At 36.5% G+C, this 10,424-nt stretch overlaps 1 protein-coding gene across 1 annotated transcript in view; it reads left to right on the forward strand.

Moving 5' to 3' along the window:
* The window catches only part of WDR17 (WD repeat domain 17), a 170,482-nt gene that overhangs the window by 38,481 nt on the left and 121,577 nt on the right, over positions 1-10,424 (forward strand). The window contains exon 3 of the mRNA XM_042782268.1: positions 2,669-2,852. Coding sequence (XP_042638202.1) covers positions 2,669-2,852 — 184 coding nt within the window. The remainder of the gene's footprint in view (positions 1-2,668; positions 2,853-10,424) is intronic.

Raw genomic sequence — 10,424 nt, forward strand, 5'->3', positions numbered from 1 at the left:
TGCACTATTGAAATACTTTTAAATGCAATTAGATTTATTTTTAACAATATAATTGTATTGCAGTAAGTTATTGTTTACTTTAAAAGTACATAACTTGGAGTCCAACTCAATATTAATAGTACACTTTCATAATAGTGAATGGTAAACATAACAGGAATGTATTAAAAATTTAGTACATATAATGTACTGATGCTATATGAATAATTTGTGTAGTTAAGCAATTGAAGATAATTGGTGTGGAAAATAGCTTTTCCATTACATTAATTATATTAATGGAGTTGTCTACTAAATTTGAAATTTGTATAGCATTTTTTGTATTGGATACATTATGCATTCACAATAACTAGCATAATTGTAACCTAAATTGAGGAATAATTTTAAATTTTAAACACCTATTAATTCCTAAATGTACTGCAAATTCATTTATAGATTAAAATAGGTCAACTTAAAATTATAGAGCTACAGTACTAATCAAACGAAAATTCTTTTGGTATCCTGCATTATCTTTAGCAATAATTTCACCCAAATTTGTCTAAGAATAGATAAAGTTCAGGTAGCAGGAGACACAGAAATTAGAGCAGAGAAAGCCTTAGGAAATAATTAGATCTTCAGTCAAAGTTTTATTTACAAAAATGTTCACTGCAACATTACTTGTGACAGCAAAAATTAAAGGTTGCCTACATACTAAACTGGGAGGTCTGGTGGGTAGTGCCTAAGGCATCTGACTGCTAACCAGAACGCTGGCAGTTCAAACCCACCAGCCACTCCTCAGTAGTAAGATTGGGCAATCTACTTCTGTAGTGACACCACCTCACAAACCCAAGGAGGGGTTACTGGAAGTTGGAAATGACTCAATAGAATTGAATTTGATTTGGTTTTTGGTACATACTAAACTGTAGCATAATGGTTCATTCTTTCAGCAATATTAACTGAATCCCTTCTATTGACCAGAAATGCAACTATGAACAAACCAGACAGGTTCTTTTGTGGAACTTATATTCTTAAAGTGGAAGAAGAAGTCATGAAAATAAGGAAATGAACACACAAATCAGTTAGCATTCCAGGAAGAAATGTGTTCTACAAAGTCTATAAAAAGAAACAGATAATAAGATAAAAAGTCATAGGATATTTTACAGGAAGTGATACCAATTTGAAAAAGAATAGTGAGAACATAGCTTTCTGGGCAGGTGACTTTGAGCTGATACCTGAAGAGGAGAATGAGTAACCATAAATAAATCCTTGGGGAGAGCATTTGAGACCAAGGAAATAGCAAGCATAAATAAGTTTGTTGTTTTAGAAAAACAAGAATGGTAGAGCGAGCAAGGAGGAGTTTGATACCAAATGAGATTGGCAAGATAGTAGAGGTTTGATCATGTTGGGCCTTAAAAAGGCCATGCTAAGAATTCGGATTTTACTCAAATGTATGAAGAAAGGTTGGTGTAATAAATAGCATAATAATTAATTTTTTTTTCAGTAACATGGTGAAAGGTTATATATTAAAGGAAAAAATAGGAGCTCTGGTGGTATAGTGGTTAAAGTGCTCGGCTGCCCCCTGAAAGGTCAGGGGTTCAAACATACAGCCACTCTATGGGAAAAAGATGTGGCAATTTGCTTCCATAAATATTTACAGCCTCGGAAACCTTACGGGGCAGTGCTATTCTAATAGGGTCACTATGAATCGGAATCAACTCAAAGGCAGTGGATTTTTTTAAAGAAAAAAAAGCCACGCACAACAAAATGACATATACAGTATCATCAAACTATGCTTAAATGATGGAGGAAATACAACAAATATTTTGTAACATTGACAAATATTCAATAACATTGATTTTGTCAGTAGAGAGTTTTGAGGCTTTCTACAATAAGCTCTGGTAGCGTAGTGCCTAAGGCATTTGACTACTAACCAGAAGGCTGGTGGTTCACACCCACCGGCCACTCCTTGGAAAGACAATTGGGCAATCTACTTCAGTGGAGGTACCTCCTCAGAAAAGGATCAACTCAGCAGCAGTGAGTTTGGAGCTTTTTGGTACAATAATCATGTAGATAATTTACTTTTTAAAGAGTAAAAAATAACATAAGATTTTTATGGATTCATTTATTAATCTTGTTTGTTGTATATTCTCCACTAATTAATGGGTATAGGAAAAATGAGGCTATTCCTTTTGCTCATTTACATATGAACACAACACTTAATGCCCCATCCAAAAAACAGTAATCAAAATTGGGTCATTTGACACTATTGCTTTGGAAACTTTGAACAACTTAATATTGTAAAAATTAGCTGTTGATTCATTTAATCTTTTTTGTTGTTGTTACAAACAAATATTATTCCAAATCCAGATTTTTTTTCAATCAAAAGTAGATATGGAAAATATAACACTGAATTATTATGTGTACTTAAATTTAAAACATTTAATTTTACTTATTGCAAAGATTTATGTTTTATTCAATTGTTTTTGTACCTCTCTCTCTTTTTTTTTTTCTTTCAAAAAGTTTTAGCTGAATGTATCCACTTGAATACCCTTGAAAGCAGACCAAGGTTTGAAATATGTTTTTATTTTTCTGATGAAGTGTACTAACTTGCATGTATATAGCTTTTATTTTTATAATGTGATTTTCAATCTATAGATAAAACACTGAAATGTTTTATTTATATATTTTGTTTTAGTTGGATCATCGTTATAATGAATTTAAACTTCATGCAATTATGTCTGAACATAAAAAAACAATCACAGCAATTTCTTGGTGTCCACATAACCCAGATTTGTTTGCAAGTGGAAGTACTGATAACTTAGTGATCGTTTGGAATGTTGCAGAACAAAAGGTCGTTGCTAAACTCAACAGTACAAAAGGTATTTACTGGGATTAATTTTGCGAATGAAATCTTTTTATTCCAATAAGCACTATTAGTATTATTACTTCTGGTTTTGTAGAAATGTTCTACAATAATAATAGTTTAAGAGATACATTTCAAGTTATGACTCATTTTTGTGTGTGTGCCAGTGTATGAAAGTGAAACAACATGTCATGAAATGAAATGACATACATACTTACTACAAATGATAAGGTAAAAAGAATTAACCAAAAATATAATTTCATAAATTGTTAAATATAACATAAAATTTCCCAAATAAATATAAGAACAAAAATAAGATTTTCTTTTTTCAAAACTTTTTATTGTGATTTGGGAGAAAGGTTACAGAGCAAATCAGTTTTCCATGCAACAATTCATACACATTTTGTTTCATGCCAGTTATTGCAGTCCCCACAGTATAACAGAACTCTTTCCACTTGGTCCATTTCCATCCATCCTTCCTTCCTGTCTCCTTATATTTTGAACTTTGTCTCTGGGCAGGTGTGGCCCTTTTGATCTCAAATGGTTGACTATTCTAAGAAGTACGTACCTTCCTGGTGTTAGTGTTCACCTTATATCTGTCTATTGTTTGGCTGAAAGTTGATCCACAGGGCTAAGTTCAGTTCTAGGTTTAAAAGGTGACTAAGGACCATACTCTTGGGGATTCTATCAGTCCCTATCCAACCAGTGAACCTGATACTCATTTTATATGATTTTGAGTTTTGTTCCATATTTTTCTCCCACTTATCCAGAATCTTCTATTGTGATCCCTTTCAGACCAGTCAGCAGCAGTAGCTGAATACCATCTAGTTTTTCTCATCTTAGGGTCATAAAGGCTGAAATTCATGTAGTCTCTTAATCCTTTGGACTAATTGTTTCTATGTGTCTTTGATTTTCTTCACTCTTCCTTGCTCCTGACAGACACTCATAGTTGCACCTTAGATAGCTGCTCACAAGCTTTTAAGACCTCAGTTGCTACTCACCAAAGTAGGATGAAAAACATTTTCTTTGTGGACTGTGTTGTGCCAATTGACCTTGATGTACTTGACTGTGGTCCTGAGCCCTCAGGCTCAGTGAATCTTTCCCTCAATGTGTTTGATTGTGGCTAAGAAGTTTTCATAACTTTGCCCCATATTTGCTCTACTATATTCATGGGTATATTTTCAGCATATGTAAATACATATGTAGACATATCCTCTGTAATACCTATATATATTCATGTGTGTAGTCCCCTTCACCTTCCCACACCTGTTCAGCACTCATAGATTATTGTTATTATAGTTATTGTAGTATTGCAAGATTGTGTATGCACAGTATTTACCTTTGTTTCCTTTAACTCTTGTGCTCCTCCCAGTGTCTCCTTTTGCCTTGATCATTTTGTGCTGATCTCCCTTTATTGTCTATTGCCTTCCCCTTTACCCAAGTTAATATGTGTCTACCCTCTAGTTTTTACCACTCATCTGTCAGTTTGTATTGTGTTGGTTTGTGTATTGCTGTGAGGCTATAGGCTATGTCATTGGTATTTCAAATACTGGCAGAGTCATCCATGGTGGACAGATTTCAGCAGAGCTTTCAGGCTAAGACAGGGTAGGAAGAAGGATGGGGCCATCCACTTCTGAAAAAAATTGACCAGTGAAAACCATATGAATAGCAATGAAATACTGCCTTATATTACTGGAAAACTTTATGAATAGCCATGAAATATTGCCTGATGTAGGGCCAGAAGATGAGCCCCTCAGGTTGGAAGAGACTCAACATAACAACTTTGCAAAAGCTGCCTTCTCAAAGTAGAGTCTACCTTAATGACGTGGATGGAGTAAATCTTTTAGGACCTTTATTTGCTGATGGGGTACAACTCAAAATGGGAAGAAAAAACTGCAAACATCCATTAATAATCAGAACATGGAATATAAGAGGGAAAAATCTAGTAAATTAGAAGTTGTCAAAAATTAAATCGAACACAAAGATCAACATCCTAGGCATAGTGGACTTAATGGACTGGTATTGGCCAGTTTGAATCGATCACATTGTCTGCTATGCTGGGAATTAAAAATTGAAGAGGAATGGCATAACATTCATCATCAAAAAGAATGTTTCAAGATCTGTCATGAAGTACGGTGCTGTCAGTAATAGGATAATATCAATATACTTACATAGAAGGCGAGTTAATACTACTATTATTCAAATTTATGCACCAACCACTAAAGCTGAAGATGAAGAAACTGAAGACTTTTACCAACTTTTGCAGTCTGAAACTGACCAAACATGCAGTCAAGGTGTATTGATTATTACTGGTGCTTAGAATGCAAAAGTTGGAAACAAAAAGGAAACATTGGTACTTGGAAAATATGGTGTTGGTGATAGAAATAACACCAGAGATCACATGGTAGAATTTTGCAAGACCAATGACTTGTTCATTGTATATACCTTTTTCAACAACATAAACTGCAGCTATATGGGGACGTTGCCTGATGGAATGCACAGGAATCAGATCAGGTGCATCTCTGTAAACAGATGATGGAAAAGTTCAGTCAAAACAAGGACAGGAGCTGACTGTGGAACAGACCATTAATTGCTCATTTGAAAGTTCAAGTTGAAGCTGAAAACAATTTAAAAACGTCCACAAGAATGAAAATATGACCTTGATTATATCCCATCTGAATTTAGGGACCATCTAAAGAATATATTTGATGGATTGAATATCGGTGACCCAAGACCAGACAAGTTATGGATAACATCAAGAACATCATACATGAAGAGAGCAAAATGCATTAAAAAGAAAGGAAAGTAAGAAAAGAACAAAATGGATGTCAGAAGAGACTCTGCAATCTGCTATCGAAGAGAGAGTGGCTAAAGTGAATGGAAGAAATGACAAAATTAAAGAATAGAATGGAAGATTTCAAAGTGCAGCTTGAGAAGACAAGTAAAGTATTATAATGAAATGTTCAAAGACCTAGAAAAGCAAAAGGGAAGAGTGCAAAGAGCACACTCAGCCTGTCTCAAGCTGAAAGAACTGAAGAAAAAATTCAAACATCGAGTTGCAATATTGAAAGATCTAAGGGCAACACATTAAATGATGCAGAAAGTATCAAAAGATGATAGACAGAATGCACAGAGGACTCTACCAAAAAGAATTGGTCGATACTCATATATTTCAGGAAGTAGCATATGATGAATAACAAATAGTATTAGAGGAAGAAGTCCAATCTACACTGATGGAACTGGTGAAAACAAGATTCCAGGAATTGACCAAATACCCACTGAGATGTTTCAACAAATGGATACAGCACTGGCAGTGCTTAATCATTTATGCCAAGAAACTGGAAAACAGCTACCTGGCCTACATACTGGAAAAGATCCATATTTTTGCTCATTCCAAAGAAAGCTGATCCAACAGAACATGGAAATTATTGAACAATATCATTAATATCACATGCAAGTAAAATTTTGCTGAAAATAATAAAAAATAGTTGCTGCAGTAAATTGAAAGGGAACTTCCAGAAATGCAAGCTGGATTTGGAAGAGGATGTGGAGTGAGGGATTTTGTTGCTCATGTCAGATGAATCTTGGCAGAAAGCAAAGAATACCAGAAAGATGTTTACCTGTGTTTTATTGACTATGCAAAGGCATTTGACTGTGTAGACCATAACAAATTGTAGATGACATTGCAAAGAATGGGAATTCCAGAACACTTAACTGGCCTTATGAGGAACCTGTACATAGATCAACAGGCTGTCATTCAAACAGAACAAAGGGATACCGCATGGTTTAAAATCAAGAAGGGTGTTTGTCAGGGTGGTATCCTTTGTCACCATACTTATTCAATCTGTATGCTGAGTGAATAATCCAAGAACCTGGACTATATGAAGAAGAATGGCAGTCAAGATTGGAGGAAGACTCATTAACAACCTGTGATATGCAAAAGACGCAATCTGCTTGCTGAAAGTGAGAATGACTTGAAGCACTTACTGAGGAACATAAAAGAATATGGTCTTCAGAATGGATTACACTTCAACATAAAGAAAACAAAAATCTTCACAACTGGACTGATAACATCATGATAAACGGGGGAAAAGATTGAAATTATCAGGGATTTCATTTTACTAGGATCCACAATCTACACCCATGGAAGCAACAATCAAGAAATCAAATGTTGTACCTCACTGGGCAAATATGCTGTGAAAGACCTCTTTAAATATTAAGAAGCAAAGATATCCCTCTGGAAACTAAAGTATGACTGACCCAAGCTATGATATTTTTAGTCACTTCATATGCATGTGCAAACTGGACAATGAATAAGGAAGATAGAAGAAGACTTGATGCCTTTGAATTTTGGTGTTGGTGAAGGATACTGAAAATATTGTGGATTGCCAGAGGAACAAACAAACTTGTCCTGGAAGAAGTGCAACTGGAATGCTTCTTGGAAGTGAGAATGGCCTTTCTCACTTTGTCTCACCTACCTTCATTATGGTAAGTAAGGTTATGTGTCAACTTGACTGGGCAATGGTTTTGAGTGGCTGGGTAGCTGGATATAGTTATTCCCCGTGATAAGATAGGTAATCAACTCCGTGGTGGAATCTCTTGTAAGCAGCTAAGTAAGCTGACTTTTAAGTCAATATGGAGAAGGTTTAAGGAGCTTTTTGGCACATTTGAATCTTGCATTTGGCTGAGTTTTCATGTCAGTGGCTGTTCTGGTTACCTAGTGCCACTCTGAAAAGAATATACCACAAATGGGATAGCCTTAACAAACAGGAGTTTATTCTCTTACATGTTGGAGACTTTAAGTCCAAGTTCAAAGTGCTAGGCTCTAGGGGCTGGGTGAAAGCCCCTCAACCTTAGGGTCCAGTACTGCCTCCTGCTCCCAGCCCACTGGAGCTAGAGGCATTTCTTCACTCAGACAGCTGCTGGCTGCTGAGGCTGACAAACCCAAGGTTGACAAGTAAAAACGCACAGTCCCGGTGTTACCAAACCACATGGCAGGCCATTAATTTAAGTCCATTATAAGCCCCAAGGTTGGTGGAGCATGGCAGGCTGCTGAACAAAGACATGGCTACATGCAGGGTCCAAGCATGTCATAAGCTAGAGACTATCCCCAAAGCTTTTCCTTATATACAGAGAACAGACCATATCCCAAAGGCAGCTCCTCAGCTGCTTGTAGTAGATCCCACCATAGAGTTGATTGCCAGTCTCATCATGGGGATTAACTACCACCAGCTGCCCAGCCACTCAACCAGGCCCAGCCAAGTTGACATACAAATTTAATTACCACAGTGGCTTACCATGTTGCCTGCCGATTTTGAGATTATTCCTGGACTTTAACCAGTTGTCTACTGTGTTGTCTGCTGATCTTGGGATTGTGCCATTTTACGTGTAGATCTTGGGCTTGTTAGCCTCAGCAGCCAGCAGCTTCATGAATCAGAAAAAGCCTTCAGCTCTAGTGGGCCTGGAACAGAAGGCAGAGCTGAAGTCCAAGGTTGAGGGGCCTTCATCCAGCTCCTAAAGCTGGCACTCTGAACTTGGACTTCTAGCCTCCTTAATTGTAAGAGAATAAATTCCTATTTGTTGAAGCCATCTGTTTGTGGTATTTCTGTTACAGCAGCACTAGAGAACCAAGACAGTCATGTCATCAGAAGAGACCATTCCCTGGAGAAGGATATCATATTTGGTAAAGTAGAGAGTCAGCCAAAAAGGAAAATACCCTCAACAAATTGGATTTACACAGTGGGTGCAGTAATGGGCTCAAGTATAGTAAGATTGTGAGGGTGTTGCAGGACTGGGTAATGTTTTGTTCTTCTGTGCATGGGGTCACTGTGAGTTGAGGCTGACTGGACAGCAACTAACAATACCACCACTACAATCCTCTAGTTAGTGATTTATTCTCCCTTCCCCTCCCACCCCTGGTAACCAGCAAAGAATGTTTTCTTTCTATGTGTAAACCTCTTCTTAACTTCTTATAATAATTCTCTCTTATGATATGTTTCCTTTTGTGGTTGACTAATTTCACTCAGCATAATGTCCTCCAGGTTCATCCATATTATGAGGTGTCTCACGGATTCATTGTTATTCTTTAATGTTGTGCATGTGTGTGTGTGCGCCTGTGTGTGTATACCCTAGTTGGTTTATTCATTCATCCAATGTGGACACTTAGTTTGTTTCTCAGTTTTTGCTATTGTGAACAGTACTGCTGTGAACATGGGTGTACAAATATCTATTCATGCCATGCCTCTTATTTCTGCTGGGTATAAACTAGTAGTGGAAGTGCTGGATCTTGTGGTACTTATATTTCCAGCTTTTTAAGGAAGCACTATACCATTTCCCACAGTGGTTGTACCATTTTACAGTCTGACTAGTAGTGTGTAAGGGTTCTAGACTCTCCACAACCTCCCCAGCATTTGATGTTTTCTGCTCTTTTTTTTTTAACTTTGCTGTTAATGTTAGGATGAGATAATACTTCATTGTTGTATTGATTTGCATCTCCCTAATGGCTGATGATTATGAGCATTTCTTCATGTGTCTGTTGGCTGCTTGAACGTCTTCTTTGGTGAAGTTTCTCTACATGTCTTCTACCCATTTTTAAATTGGATTGTTTGTGTTTTTGTTGCTGAAGTGTTGAAGTTTTCTATAAATTTTAGCAATTAGTCCTTTCTCCAATAAGTTACCAATTTTTTTTCCAGGTCTGTAGATTCTCTTTTTACTCTTTTGTTGAAGTCTTTTGATATACATATTTTGTTTAATTTTTAGGAAGTCTGAGTCATCTAGTTTGTGTTCTGCTTTTTGTGCATTTTTAGATATGTTTGATGTTGCATTTATTTGCTATATGAGAGCCCTTAACTTTGTCCCTATTTTTTCTTTGATGGTCTTTATGGTTTTAGGTTTTACATTTGGATCTTTCATACATCTTGAGTTCATTTTTTGTATATGGTAGGAGATAAGGGTTCTGTTTCATTTTTTTTGCAAATGGATATCTAGTTTTTCCAGCAGCATTTGTTAATCTCTTCTCATTTAATGAATTTTGACCTTTTGTCAAAGATCAGCCGTCCAAAGTGGGATGGATTCTGAGTTGTCAGTTGTGTTCCATGGTCTAGGTATCTGTTATTTTACTACTGCCAGACTGTTTTGACTAACCTGACAGTGTTGTCGGTTTTGAGATTGTTACGTATGAGGCCTCCTACTTTGTTGTTCTTCTTTAGCAGTGCTTTGCTTATCCAGGGTTTCTTTCCTTTTCCTATAAAGTTGGTAATTATTCCACATCTAGGAAAAGATTTTCCTAATGAGGCAACTGGCCTTTACTATTTATTATTTATTATAATCTCCAATATACAAGGACAATATTATGCAAATATTCTGCATTGATGAGCTAGTTTCTTTCCTTTATTTTTATCAGATAAAAGTGTTGTTGTTATATGCCGTCGAGTCGGCCCCAACTCATAGCGACCCCTCTTTGGGTTTCCGAGGCAGTATCACTACAGAAATAGATTGCCCAGTCTTCCTTCTGAGGAGTGGCTGGTGGGTTTGAACTGTCAGCCTTCTGGTTAGCAGTCAAGTGCCTTAGGCACTATGCTACCAGAGC

The sequence above is a fragment of the Orycteropus afer genome, unplaced genomic scaffold (genome assembly GCF_000298275.1).
Source record: "Orycteropus afer afer isolate SDZICR_OR568_19922 unplaced genomic scaffold, OryAfe1.0 scaffold00278, whole genome shotgun sequence".
Taxonomy (NCBI): Eukaryota; Metazoa; Chordata; class Mammalia; order Tubulidentata; family Orycteropodidae; genus Orycteropus; species Orycteropus afer.